Source organism: Eriocheir sinensis, chromosome 30, assembly GCF_024679095.1.
Source record: "Eriocheir sinensis breed Jianghai 21 chromosome 30, ASM2467909v1, whole genome shotgun sequence".
Taxonomy (NCBI): domain Eukaryota; kingdom Metazoa; phylum Arthropoda; class Malacostraca; order Decapoda; family Varunidae; genus Eriocheir; species Eriocheir sinensis.
Window position 1 is genome coordinate 14,618,479 of NC_066538.1, and position 14,859 is coordinate 14,633,337.

The 14,859-nt window shown below is 42.7% G+C and overlaps 1 protein-coding gene across 11 annotated transcripts in view; it reads left to right on the forward strand.

The window, feature by feature from the left end:
- LOC127005609 (ninein-like protein) overlaps positions 1–14,859 on the forward strand; it is a 175,462-nt gene that overhangs the window by 147,063 nt on the left and 13,540 nt on the right. For all 11 annotated transcript variants that reach the window (XM_050874568.1, XM_050874571.1, XM_050874569.1 and 8 more), the window contains 9 exons: positions 808–1,041; positions 3,729–3,869; positions 5,468–5,642; positions 8,098–8,214; positions 8,758–8,921; positions 9,551–9,756; positions 11,278–11,417; positions 12,126–12,212; positions 13,284–13,385. In XM_050874568.1, coding sequence (XP_050730525.1) covers positions 808–1,041; positions 3,729–3,869; positions 5,468–5,642; positions 8,098–8,214; positions 8,758–8,921; positions 9,551–9,756; positions 11,278–11,417; positions 12,126–12,212; positions 13,284–13,385 — 1,366 coding nt within the window. The remainder of the gene's footprint in view (positions 1–807; positions 1,042–3,728; positions 3,870–5,467; positions 5,643–8,097; positions 8,215–8,757; positions 8,922–9,550; positions 9,757–11,277; positions 11,418–12,125; positions 12,213–13,283; positions 13,386–14,859) is intronic.

A 14,859-nucleotide genomic window follows, 5' to 3' on the forward strand; every position in this document is an offset into this window, starting at 1 on the left:
ATGATAAGGTGGAGCAGGAAGAGGAGGAGGAGGAGGAGGAGGAGGAGGAGGAGGAGCTACGTAAAAGAAAAATTGCATCAGATAAAATCACTGCATCACGTCCCTACAACCCACATGTTAGCAATGGGGATGATGATGTCGAGGATGGGGAAAGAATGGAGGCGAAGCTGCTCAATATAAAAGATACCCTCTGAAAACTATGCAAGTGTATGGAAAGTATGAAACGAACCAATGTAGTGTGGGAAGACGATGATGAAGACGAATAGGAAGAAATAATAAATATGAAAAGGAGGGGGAGGAAGAGGAGAATGGAGGCGAAGATACTAAACAGAAAAGATATATAATGGAAACTGTTTGAGTGTAAGGAAAACGTGAAATTAACCAGTATAATGCTAGGATATGCTGTTGTTGATGATGATGATGATGAGGAGGAGGAGGAGGAGAAAAATAAAAGGAGATGGAGGAAGAAGAAAAAGAAGAAAAAATAAAAGGAGGAGGAGGAGAAAGAAGAAAAAAATAAAAGGAGGAGGAAGAAGAAAAAAGAAGTTAGGAGGAGGAAAAAGAAGAAGAAAAGAAAAGGAGGAAAAAAAAGAAAAAAAGAAGAGAAGGAAAAAGAAAAAAAAAGAAAAGGAGGAGGAGGAGGAGGAGGAGGAGGAAGAGAAAGAAGTAGAAAAAAAGAAGAGGAGGAGGAAGAAGAAAAAGATATAGCCCTCTAAACTAATCTTCCCACCTTTAATAATATGCCACACGAACACTCACATCGTCATAAACACCAAAACCCACGTAACCAATCTCTCCCTCCTTCAGGTATACCCGCGTGGATGCCCTGCTGGAGGCGTGGGAGGGACTCAACATCACCAACGGCACTAGTCTGCTACGAGAGTTGTCCTTCCCTCACCGCCCGCACGAGAGCCTGTGTTTGCAGGACCTGGCGGCGGCGCTGGAGTCGGAGTGCCAGGTGCCGGAGGAGAGCGGCGGGGGGAGGGTGACGCTGCTGCAGATGGCACTCCTCACCTACCTGCACGAGATTAAGTTCCTCAGGTGAGTGGGTTTAGGAACAGACGTGTTGGGGGAGGGCGGGGCGGGGGAAGGATGTGTATATAATGTGTGTGGGAGGGGGAAGGGAGGTGTGTGTGTGTGTGTGTGTGTTTAGGTAAGTATTATAGTGTGCACAAGAGTTTGGACAGGTGTGTGTAGCTTGAGGGACGCACTGAGAGCCGTAATCGAGTCAGGACAGGTGTGGGCGAGGGAGTTCATTAGTGCTCGTACACACGCAGACGCAGACGCAGAGTAGTTCAAGCAGACGGGTTTGAGTTCCAGTGCTCGGTTCCAGGTTTTTGTAGTTTGGGCTGAGTGGTTGGCGCACAGACGTAGACATGGAGACAAACTAAACGTGCGTAGAGTCAAGTGAGTGGAACCCTTAATTAGAATAAAGGCCCAGCACTATAAGTAATTAGGAAATTTGTACACTATATAAAATGCAAAGGGTAACTCTGTGTACATAAAATCAACAGTTTGCTCCTGTAGGGTGTTTAGGTTGAAGGCCTCCTGTACCTTGCCATATGTATCTTTTCTCTTCCCTGGATGTCCTTTCTCTCTTCACATCCTTGTTATCTTTAATCTTTTCTCTTCCCTGTTTATCCTTTCTCTTTTCACTTTCTTGTTATCTTTAATCTTTTCTCTTCCCTGTTTATCCTTTCTCTTTTCACTTTCTTGTTATCTTCTTTTTCTCTTCCCTGTTTATCCTTTCTCTCTTCACTTCCCTGTTTATCCTTTCTCTTTTCACTTTCTTGTTATCTTTAATCTTTTCTCTTCCCTGTTTATCCTTTCTCTTTTCACGTTCTTGTTATCTTTAATCTTTTCTCTTCCCTGTTTTTCCTTTCTCTTTTCACTTTCTTGTTATCTTTAATCTTTTCTCTTCCCTGTTTTTCCTTTCTCTTTTCACTTTCTTGTTATCTTTAATCTTTTCTCTTCCCTGTTTTTCCTTTCTCTTTTCACTTTCTTGTTATCTTTAATCTTTTCTCTTCCCAGGATGTCCTTTCTCTTTTCACATCCTTGTTATCTTTAATCTTTTCTCTTCCCTGTTTATCCTTTCTCTTTTCACTTTCTTGTTATCTTTAATCTTTTCTCTTCCCTGTTTATCCTTTCTCTTTTCACTTTCTTGTTATCTTTAATCTTTTCTCTTCCCTGTTTATCCTTTCTCTCTTCACATCCTTGTTATCTTTAATCTTTTCTCTTCCCTGTTTATCCTTTCTCTTTTCACATCCTTGTTATCTTTAATCTTTTCTCTTCCCTGTTTATCCTTTCTCTTTTCACTTTCTTGTTATCTTTAATCTTTTCTCTTCCCTGTTTATCCTTTCTCTCTTCACTTCCTTGTTATCTTTAATCTTTTCTCTTCCCTGTTTATCCTTTCTCTCTTCACATCCTTGTTATCTTTAATCTTTTCTCTTCCCTGTTTATCCTTTCTCTTTTCACTTTCTTGTTATCTTTAATCTTTTCTCTTCCCTGTTTATCCTTTCTCTTTTCACTTTCTTATTATCTTTAATCTTTTCTCTTCCCTGTTTATCCTTTCTCTCTTCACTTCCTTGTTATCTTTAATCTTTTCTCTTCCCTGTTTATCCTTTCTCTTTTCACTTCCTTGTTATCTTTAATCTTTTCTCTTCCCTGTTTATCCTTTCTCTCTTCACTTCCTTGTTATCTTTAATCTTTTCTCTTCCCTGTTTATCCTTTCTCTCTTCACTTCCTTGTTATCTTTAATCTTTTCTCTTCCCTGTTTATCCTTTCTCTCTTCACTTCCTTGTTATCTTTAATCTTTTCTCTTCCCTGTTTATCCTTTCTCTTTTCACTTCCTTGTTATCTTTAATCTTTTCTCTTCCCTGTTTATCCTTTCTCTCTTCACTTCCTTGTTATCTTTAATCTTTTCTCTTCCCTGGATGTCCTTTCTCTTTTCACTTTCTTGTTATCTTTAATCTTTTCCCTGTTTATCCTTTCTCTCTTCACTTCCTTGTTATCTTTAATCTTTTCTCTTCCCTGTTTATCCTTTCTCTCTTCACTTCCTTGTTATCTTTAATCTTTTCTCTTCCCTGTTTATCCTTTCTCTTCACTTTCTTGTTATCTTTAATCTTTTCTCTTCCCTGTTTATCCTTTCTCTTTTCACTTCCTTGTTATCTTTAATCTTTTCTCTTCCCTGTTTATCCTTTGTCTCTTCACTTCCTTGTTATCTTTAATCTTTTCTCTTCCCTGTTTATCCTTTCTCTTTTCACTCTCTTGTTATCTTTTCTTTCTCTTCCCTGTTTATCCTTTCTCTCTTCACTTCCTTGTTATCTTTAATCTTTTCTCTTCCCTGTTTATCCTTTCTCTTTTCACTTCCTTGTTATCTTTAATCTTTTCTCTTCCCTGTTTATCCTTTCTCTTTTCACTTTCTTGTTATCTTTAATCTTTTCTCTTCCCTGTTTATCCTTTCTATTTTCACTTTCTTGTTATCTTCTTTTTCTCTTCCCTGTTTATCCTTTCTCTCTTCACCTCCTTGTTATCTTCTTTTTCTCTTCCCTGTTTATCCTTTCTCTTTTCACTTTCTTGTTATCTTTTCTTTCTCTTCCCTATTTATCCTTTCTCTCTTCACTTCCTTGTTATCTTCTCTCTTTTCTTTTCCCTATTTATCCTTTCTACACAACAATCAGCATCCACTCAAAACTGACACCTATCATCCGCGCGTATCTCCGTTCCAGGGTGAGCGTAGAGGCGGCGCGGGGTGAGCGGGACAAGCTGAAGCAAGACCTTGGGGAGGCGAACCAGCGGGTGGCACTGCTGGCCCAGGACCTTGACGACCACAACGCCCGCATGGAGGCAGCCTCGCACCACCACCTGCAGTGAGTTCCAGAGAGAGAGATGGATTAGCTTGTTGAGAGTTAGTTAATTGAGAGAGTAGTTAGATAGCTGAGAGAGTTAGTTAGATAGTTAATTGAGAGATAGTTAGTGAGAGAGTGAGTGAGCTGAGAGTTAGTTGAGAGAGTGAGTGAGTTAGTTGAGAGAGTGAGTGAGTTAATTGAGAGAGTGAGTTGATAGTTTACATTAAAATTCAAAGTTCTATTTATCAGCAAGGATTAGCTTGTTAGTTGAGAGAGTTAGTTAATTGAGAGAGTAGTTAGATAGCTAGTTAATTGAAAGAGTAGTTAGATAGTTAGTTTAGAGAGTTAGTTAGATAGTTCGATGAGATAGTTTGATAGTTAATTAAGAGATAGTTAGTGAGAGAGTGAGTGAGTTGAGAGTTAGTTGAGAGAGTGAGTGAGTTAGTTGAGAGAGATAGTTAGTTGAGAGAGTGAGTGAGTTAGTTGAGAGAGATAGTTTACATTAAAATTCAAAGTTCTATTTATCAGCAAGGACATTTGAAGTCATACTGTTTATTTACAAAGGCTAAATTATAAAGATATCATTTGTTTACAGGGACATTTAAAAGTCATTTTGTATATAAAGTAATTTTGTCTGTTGAGAAGGGCATTCATTGTTTATTTACTGGGGCATTAAAAATCATTGTTAATTTTCAAGGGCATTTAAAGTCATGCTGTGTTTTTGCAAGGACATCTGACGGCCTCCTGTGCCTTGCCATATGTATCTTTTCTCTTTTCTTTTCCCTGTTTATCCTTTCTCTTTGCACTTCCTTGTTATCTTTAATCTTTTCTCCTCCCTGTTTATCCTTTCTCCTTCCACTTTCCTGATTTAACTTCTCTTTTCACTTGTATTTTTTTTTTTTTTTTTTTTTTTTTTTGTTTTTGTTTCCCTCTTGTCATTTCTCTTTTCACTTTCATTCACCGCTAACCATTCTATTAATTTTCAAGGGCATTTAAAGTCATTATTTTTCTTGGGGAGGACATATGAAGGCCTCCTATATCCTCCTGTATTGTTGCCATAAGTAATCTCCTCCTTCATTCCACCCTAATCTTCCCTCCACCCTCCTCCACCTCTTCTCTTCCTCTTTAACCCCCCCCCCCTTCATTCTTCAGCACCACATATACTCTTCCTCCACACCCTTTTATCATCTCTCTTTCCAGTTCCCTCTTGTTATTTCTTTTCACTTCCCTTTTTTTACATTTCTCCTCACTTCCTCTTTTCATTTCTCTTCACTCCCCTTTTGTCATATCTCTTCACTTTCCTTGTTGTCATTTTTCACTTCATTTCTTTTTGCTTCCCTGTTCTCATTTTTTCACTTTCCTTGTTGTCATTTTCACTTTATTTCTTTTTGCTTCCCTGTTCTCATTTTTTCACTTTCCCAGTTGTCATTTCTCTTTTCACTTCCTTGTTGTCATTTCTTTTTTCAATTCCCTTTTATCATTTCTCTTTTTCTTCCTTCTTGTCATTTATCTTCACTTCCTTATCATTTCTCTGTTTTTATTCCCTTTCATCATCTCCCTTTTCACTCACCTGTTGTCCCCTCTCAGTACCTCACCTTCCTCACCTCTCGTCAACACAGGGAACTGGAGAGGCAGTACCGGGAGCAGGTGAGGGAGCTCCAGGAGGCGGTGGTCGGGGAGCGAGAGGCTGCAAGGGAACAGGTGTCAGCGGCGGCCAAGGAGCTGCAGGCGCACACCTCACACCTGCAGGAGGAGGACTCGAGACTGAAGGCCGCTCTTGCCTCCCTCACCGCTGTACGTGGGTGTGGTTGTGGTCTTGTGAGGTGGATGAATGTGTGAGAGTGTGGATGGATGGTTTGTGAATGGTTAGGGTTGTGGATAGGTTGTATGAGAGTGTGTTGTATGGTTGTGCTTGTGGATAAGATGTGTGAGGTTGTAGAAAGAGGTGTGTTGTATGGTTAAGGTGAAAGAGAAGGCTTTATGAGGGTGTATTTTGGGGTTGTAGCTGAGGATAGGATGTAGGAGAGTGTGTTTAGTGTATTGTATGGCTGTGATTGTGGGTAAGATGTGTAAGATTGCTGAAGGTGGAGTGTGGTATGTGGATGGTGTGTTGTATGGTTGTAAGGTGAAAGAGATGATTTTACGAGGCGTATTTTTTGGGTTGTAGTTGAGGATAGGATGTAGGAGAGTGTGTATAGTGTATTGCAGGGCTACTCAACTGGCGGCCCGCGGTCCGAATCCAGACCTTATGAGTGTTGTAACTGGACCCCAAGTTCCAGCAGTAGAAAAATATAACTGATTTACATGGTCCTGGTAGTGATAGATTTTTGCAAGTATATTTCCTTGCCTGACTGTAGGCCCTACAATCAGTCAAGGAAATACACTTGCAAGAATCCATCGCTAGGACTTTCATAATGTAAAATTATATTTTGCTACTCCTGGAGCTGGGGTCCAGCTACAATATTTAATCGGATCTCTGCATACATTTGTACTTGTCTAACTGGACCTTTGCTCATAATGGTTGAGTAGCCCTGGTGTATTGTATCGCTGTGATTGTGGGTAAGATGTATAAGATTGCTGAAGGTGGAGTGTGGTATGTGGATGGTGTGGTGCATGGTTGTAAGGTGAAAGTGATGGTTTTACAAGGGTGTATTTTTGGGGTTGTAGCTGAGGATAGGATGTACGGGAGTGTGTTTAGTGTGTTGTATGGCTGTTGTTGTGGAGAGAATGTATATGATTGGTGAAGGTGGAGTGTGGTTTGTGAATGGTGTATGGTTATGAGGTAGAGCAGTTTTATGAAAGTGTATTGTTATGTTGTAGTTGAGGATGCATGAAATTATAGTGTGTTGTATGGTTGGGGTTGTGGAGAGAATGTATATGATCATTGAAAGTGGAGTGTGGTTTGTGAATGGTGTATGGTTGTGAGGTAAATAAGTAGTTTTATGAAGGTTGTTATGTTGTAGTTGAGGATGCATGAGACTAGTGTGTTTTATGGTTGGGGTTGTGGAGAGAATGTATAAGTTTGTTGAAGGTGGAGTGTGGTTTGTGAATGGTGTATGGTTGTGAGGTAAATAAGTAGTTTTATGAAGGTTGTTATGTTGTAGTTGAGGATGCATGAGTCTAGTGTGTTTAATGGTTGGGGTTGTGGAGAGAATGTATAAGTTTGTTGAAGGTGGAGTGTGGTTTGTGAATGGTGTATGGTTGTGAGGTAAATAAGTAGTTTTATGAAGGTTGTTATGTTGTAGTTGAGGATGCATGAGACTAGTGTGTTTTATGGTTGGGGTTGTGGAGAGAATGTATAAGTTTGTTGAAGGTGGAGTGTGGTTTGTGGATGGTGTGAGAATAGTTATGCAGCGAATGAGTACCTAGATTGCAACACACTACATCGCACTCCTTATATCCACACACTTGCTCTCACCCCACAAACCTCTCCCACACCACTCCCATTCCCTTATCCCCTAACTAACCCTCCGTGCCTCCCCACAACCTCACTCACACTCCTTACCTCCTCACTTTTGCCCTTACCCTGAAACCTCACCCACAGCACACACTCACCAACTTCTACATCCTTGCTCTCTCCCCTCGCAACAGACTCTCAGACCACTCACTCCATTATCCCCTAACTAACCCTCCGTACCTCCCCACAACCTCACTCACACTCCTTACCTCCTCACTTTTGCCCTTACCCTGAAACCTCACCCACAGCACACACTCACCAATTTCTACATCCTTGCTCTCTCCCCTCGCAACAGACTCTCAGACCACTCACTCCATTATCCCCTAACTAACCCTCCGTACCTCCCCACAACCTCACTCACACTCCTTACCTCCTCACTTTTGCCCTTAACCTGAAACCTCACCAACAAGACTTGCTTACCAACATCTACATCCTTGCTCTCTCCCCTCGCCACAGACTCTCTCAGACCACTCACTCCATTATCCCCTAACTAACCCTCCGTTCCTCCCCACGACCTCACTCACACTCCTTACCTCCTCACTTTTGCCCTTACCCTGAAACCTCACCCACAGGACTCGCTTACCAACATCTACATCCTCGCTCTCTCTCTCACCACAGACTCTTTCAGACCACTCACTCCATCACCTCCAAGTTAACCGTACTTACCCTCCTGCAACCTCACCTACAGTACTCACCAACATCTACATCCTTGCTCTCTTCCCTCACCACAGCCTCTCTCAGACTTCTCACTCCATCACCTCCCAGTTAACCCTTCTTACCTCCCTCCCGTAGGACATGAAGCGACTGGAATCGGAGAACCTTGAGTTGAGTGGGAAGCTAAAGGAGGCAGAGAAGCAGCTCGTACAGATGGAGAGGCAACTGACAGAACTCAACACCCTGAAGACCAAGGTACTGCTAACTCTACAGACAAATAGGGAGGCTGGTGCTCTCCTTGAAATGGTGCTCTGTCCCACGCATCCTGTTTTCTCAAGATGGAGTTCTCGTTCTTCGGTTCCTTTTCGTCTTTCTTCTTTCGTTTTTGTTTCTCTGTTTGGGAGTTTGGGATGGTTCTTTGTTGACCACTTTTGAATATAGTGAACCATTACCAGAAGAGTAGAATTAAGTTAGTTTTTGATCTTTGTTTTCTTTCTTCTTTCTTGCATGTTTCACTGATTGGGACTTTTGAATGATTCTTTGTTGACCAATTTTGAATATAGTGAACCATTACCAGAAGAGCAGAATCACCACCACTACTACCACTTATACTACTATCACCTCTACTACTACCACTACTAATATGACTTCTGTTTCTACTTCTATACTACTACTACTACCACTACTACAAATAAAAATAATAATAATGATAATAATGCTACTCCTAATACTGCTAACTTTACTACTACTTCTACTACTAATATTACTACTACAACTACTTTTACATTTCTCCCCCAGATGGCCAAGTATGAGTGTGAGGGGCCGAGGGAGGAGCAGTACCAGCAGGTTGTGGAGCAGCTGCAGCGCGTGGTGGCAGAAAACCAGCAGCTGCGGGACAGTAACGACGAGCTCCTCTCCCAGCTGGACTCCCTGCCGCTCCGCCTCCCCTCCGCCCGTGCCAGGTAAAGAGTGGAGGGAAATTTGGCAGGGGGTCATGGTTACTCTATCCTCCATCACTTCTTTGGGAACAGCGTTGAAAGATTGAAATGTCGCCAGTAGAGAGTAGGATTAGTTTTCACTTTGCTGATTATTCTAATACTGCCACCATTATTACTGCTTCTGCTATGTTTCTAATCACTTCTGTCCCTTTGAGAGGCTGAAGCAATGGACAGAAGTGGTTGGAAGCATATCATCTACTGTCTAATTATGGGAAAACCTGACGTTAAACAGATGATGATGATATATGATTCTGCTACTTTTACTACCTCTACTACTATTACTGCTACCTACCACTACTTTTACTTTCATTACTACTACTACTACTACTTTTTTTTTACAGTAAAGGAAGCAGCTCAAGGGCAAAAAAAATAATAATGAGAAAAAAAAGCATTCTAAACACTGCCCCCATTAAAAAGACTTCAGAAGAGTGGCCAAAAGAGAGCTCAATTTTGGGAGGAGAAGTGTTTTGATTCTCTCCTCTACCATTACTATTACTACTACTGCTATTACTACTACTTCTGTTCTTACTCCTTGGATTGAACTGCCTAAGAAAACATTTTTGAAACACATCGTCACTTCCTTTCCTTCACAGCGACAAGGAGACCTACAGCCTGGACGGGTCGTGCCTCGGGGACTACATGGACCCGCCCGTGGGTTTGCCGGCGCCAGTGAAGCGTCGCGGCAGCAGCAGTGGTGGCGGGTCTGGGGGTGAGGACAGCTGTGAGGAGGAGAGTCCCCGAGGCAGCAAAGTGAGGCGGTGCAGCAAGGGCCCCAACGTGCACTATGTCGATGTGGGATGTGAGTGACAAGAGGAACCTGTTAATTGATGGCTTGAATAGTGGTGAATGGTTGATGAAGTGATGGTTTATTGATGAGTTGAATGGTGGTGAATGAATGATGAATTGATTGTTGATGTTTATAGTGGTGGTTAGTGATGAGCTGAATGGTGGTGAATGGTTGATGAATTGATGTTTATAGTGGTGGTTATTGATGACTTGAATGGTCATGAATGGTTGATGAACTGATTGTTGATGTTTGTAGTGATGGGTATTGACGAGTTAAGTAGTAGTGAATGGTTGATAAGTTGATGGTTTGTTGATGTTTGTAGTGATGGTTATTGATGGGCTGAATGGTGGTGAATGGTTGATGAATTGATGGTTATAGTGATGGTTATTGATGACTTGAATGGTGGTGAGTGGTTGATGAATTGATGGTTTACTGATGTTTATTGATGAGTTAAATGGTGGTGAATGGTTGATAAATTGATGGTTTACTGATGTTTATTGTGATGGTTATTGATGAGTTGAATGGTTCCCTACAGCATACATTCCCTTAACAAGCACAGTACAGGTGCAGGTTAATCTCTTCTCCTCCTTCCGTTCCTCACAGCACACATTCCCATAAACCAATCAAACAGGTACAGGTTCAGGTTAATCTCTGTTCCTTATTCCCTTCCTCACACCTTGCATTGCCCTAAACCAATCAAATAAGTACAGGGTCAGGCTTATCTCACCTCCTCATTCTCTTCCTAACAACACACATTCCCTTAACCCTTTCCTTGCTAAATGCTTGCAGCAAGCACTAGCATAACTTGCCGATGGTGCTAAACGCTCGCTGTGAGCTCCAGTCACACTCAAATTTCCCGTGTATGAGAGTGTTCCAACACTTTTCTCACCCCACAGCATTGCCAATTTAGTGGGTTTTCCACAAAATTTGGTGGAAAATCATATCAGCCTAGCGCGGAAAAGCGTGGAAAATCTACAGACGAGCAACTGGTGGATGTTGTTGTCCAATATACAGCATTTTTGCATAGCTTCACCTATCACATGACTGTTATTTTGACCAAATAGTTGTAAATTTTGCAGTTGGCAATACTGCCCTGCCAGCACCCCATCATCAAGAGATCAACTAAGCAGTTGCCTTACGGCTGACCGTCGCGCATGCATAAATGTACGTCTTCACAGGCAACACCCCCTGAACGTGCCTGTGCATTTGCAGGAGAGGCTTACATAACCGAATCTTATAGATCTTGGCCTTCTCTTTCCAATGGTTTTTTGTTTTGTAGCTGTAATGAATAGTTTTTGAGATACAGCGGTTAAAACAGATCCCCTTCCCCCGCTGGGGTGCCCGAGCGCGCCTGGGGGGATAGACTCGTTGCGAGCACTTACCAAGGAAAGGGTTAAGCCAATCAAACAGAAACAGGTGTAGGCTAATCTCACTTCCTCCTTCCTTTCCAAACAGCACATATTACCATAAAACAATCAGTCACAGGCACAGACTTAGGCTAATCTCTACTCCTCCTCCTTCTTCTCCCCACAGCATATGATGAGTCCTTTTTCGACACCAGCATGAGTAGCCTCCTGAAGGGCTCCCCCGTGCCCTCTGCCCAGCCGGATTTCATCTCGTCTGCTGCGGAGGATTCACCCGTCAAGGCACCACACCATGACCCTGACCAGAATGTATGTATGTTTGTTTGTTCTATTAGTGAGACAGATTAAAGGGCTCAGCAAATGAATAAAAAAATACTCATGAACTAAAGGCACAGACTATAGAATGTTAAAACTATATCAAACAAAAAACAAAACAAGTCTATGTAACAAAAACATATAAAAACACACTATAAGCAAAACGATAAGAGTATAAAACAAAACTGTGGAATGTTAAAACAAATATAAGCAAGAGAATGTAAAAGACTTCATCATATTCTTCCCATAAAGTAAAATTCAATAAGTTGCTCCAAAAGACTGATCTAAGGATTCTAAGGTGTAATAAGTCACAGGGTAGCATTGTACTCTGTCTCTCTTTTGCTTTTATTTGTATGTAGTCGGCAGGTCTCATTATACAGCTCAAGCATTTTCTATTTAGTATTTTTTATGCTTCTCTAATTTACCTCCTTTAAGCCTTTCTTTTATTTGGATTTAGTCACCAAGTCTCATTACACAGTCCAAGTACTTTCTCTGTCTGGTCTTTGTTATGCTCCTCTAATTAACCTCCTGGAATCAAGAATGGGCAGTCTTTTTTGTTAATGTCAAGTTCAGGGACATTTTTCTACCATGCAGTAAATTATCTTTCACTACTTATTTTGCAATGCACTTCTTCACTTCATCAGATTGTCTTGCACTATTTTATCACTTTTTCTGCACCTTACCATCTGTGTGTCCCCGCAGGAGTGTGGCGAGGGGGTGGTGAGGGGCGACGGGGACGGTGGGGAGTCTGGTGTTGTGTATCGTCGTGTCAACAGGGAGCTGAAGAAGGTAGGCACACACCAGCTCTTCCTCTGCCTAGACACTACAAGGAAATGAGTGAGGGAAGCAACAAGACAGACAGTACTTTGATATCTGTGTACAATCAAGTGGTTCAAGGAGCAGAAGGAAAAATGTGAATGGAGAGTGAAAAGGAAGGGTAAAGGTGGAGGGAAGAATGATGTACAGGCATTATGTGTGGGGACAGGTGGGGAGGATGGAAGGGGCAAACAGGGATAGTGGTTCAAGGAGCAGAGGGAAGAATGTGAATGGGGAGTGAAAAGGAAGGGGAAGGGTGGAGGGAAGGATGATGTGCTGGCATAATGTGTGGGGACAGAGGATGGAAAGAGAGAAGAAGCAGACAGGGATAGGGGGTAAGGGAGCAGGAGAAGAGGAATGTGATGATCAGGCAACAGGACCTCTAGAGTTATGTAATGAGAGGTTGCTGCGACCTTTGTGTGTTTCAGTGCAGGGGGAAATGACGCAGGATAGGTTACGAGTGAAGAGTCAAAAGCTACGTGAAGGCATTAGAGCGTTAACAGAAAGTTGTAGATGAAAAAAATGCAGAGGTAACACAGTAAAAGCACCACATCTTTAGTTACATTTCAACCGTATGTTTCAGCAAAATACTCATCCATAGTGTAAAATAAAGAGGCAGTGTTGGTTTGGCGAGTCACACAACTAATATTGACAGTAAGAGGCTTAACTACGAAGAGCAAGACAGCTTATCAAACCCAGTCATTAGCTATAGATCCCAGCATAAGACTCACCTCTTCAAAAATCATCAGAACCTTAAAAAATAAACACTAATCAACATCGGAACCACTTAACCCGGTAGCAGTGACAGGCCAAATTTGTGGCTTTACCATGTACCAGCGACAGGCCAAATTTTTACCATGATATAAGCCCCCAAAAAATAGATGATGCATAAACTGATCACAAGTGCGTTGATATATATTATGAAATGGTTTGCATGAGTGATGATTTTTTCTTATTGTTCTCGGTTAGAGGGGCCTTTAAGAAACATGATCCGCGCAGCTACCGGGTTAATAGCGCGTCATCTAATCAGAAACATTTCCTCAGGTGTTTGAGCGGGTGAAGGACAGCATGCGGGAGGAATACAAGCACGACACCCTGACACCCATCACCACCAGGGACCACCCCATCGCCCTGGCTACACGGGAGGTGGGTCGAGGGGAAGGGGAATGGAGGGGGCAACAGACAGGGGTGATTGGTTAAGGGAGGGATAGTTTGGTATGGTAGAAGAAGGAGATGGGAAGATGGGGCAACAGGCGGGAATGGGGAGTGAGAAGGAAGGGAAGGGAGGAAAGGGGAAGGAAAGACTAATGGGGTGACAGACAAGGGGAAGAGGAAGGGAGGGATAGTTAGGTATGGTAGAGGAAGGAGATGGGAAGATGGGGCAACAGGCAGGAATGGGGAGTGAAAAGGAAAGGGGAAGGAAATATGGAAGCGATGACAGACGGGTGATTGGTAAAGGGGAAGAGGAAGGTAGGGATAGTTAGGTATGGTAGGAGAAGGAGTTGGGAAGATGAGGGCAGCAGGCAGGAATGGGGGGTGAAAAGGAAAGGGAAGGGAGGAGGAAGGGATGTCATGGCAGGGGAAGGAAGAGCGAAAGGTAAAGGCGAAGGGGAAGGTATGGTAGGGGAAGGGGATGGGAAGATGGGAAAGGAGGGCAACAGTTAAGAATAGGGAGTAAAAAGGAAGGGAAAGGAGAGGGAAATGACATGGCAGAGGAAGGGGAACAGGGAGGATAAGAGGTATGGTTGGGAAAGGAAATGGGAAAATGAGGGTAACAGTTAAGAATAGGAGTGAAAAGGAAGGGAAAGGAGGAGAGGGAGGTGACATGACACGGGAAGGGGAATGGAGGGAGTGACAGACATAGGCGATTGGTAAAAGGGAAAGGGAAGGGAATATGGGAGGGATAGTTGAGTATGATAAGGGAAGGAGATGGGAAAAGGGGGCAACAGGCAGGAATGAAGAGTGAAAAGGGAGGAAAGGAGGAAGGAGGGATGACATGCAGGGACAGTGTGTGGGGACAGAGGATAGGAGGGGCAGACAGGGATAGTGGTTCAAGGAGCAGATGGAAGAATGTGAATGGGGAGTGAAAATGAAGGAGAAGGGTGGAGGCAGGGATGATGTTCAGCCATAGTGTGAGGGGACAGAATGGGAGGGTGAAAGGGGCAGACAGAGATAGGGGGTCAGGGAAAAGGATAGGGAAAGTAAGAATGGAAGGGATGACAGACGGGTGATTGGTAAAGGGGACGAGGAAGGGAACATGGGACAGATAGTTAGGTATGGTATGGGAAAGGGATGGGAGGAATGTGATGAGCAGGCGGCAGGCTATCTAGAGTTATGTCATGAGAGGTTGCTGTGTCCTTTGTGTGTTTCAGTGCAGGGGGAAAATGACGCAGAAAAAGTTACGAGTGAGGAGTTACACAGAATCTACATGGAGGCATTAGAGTGTGAACAGATAGTTGTGGATAGAAAATGCACACAGAGGTAACAATGAGGGAATGACATAAGAAAGGTTACATGTGAGGAGTAGAAAATGCACACAGAGTTAATGATGAGGGAATGACATAAGAAAGGTTACATGCGAGGAGTAGAAAATGCACACAGAGTTAATGATGAGGGAATG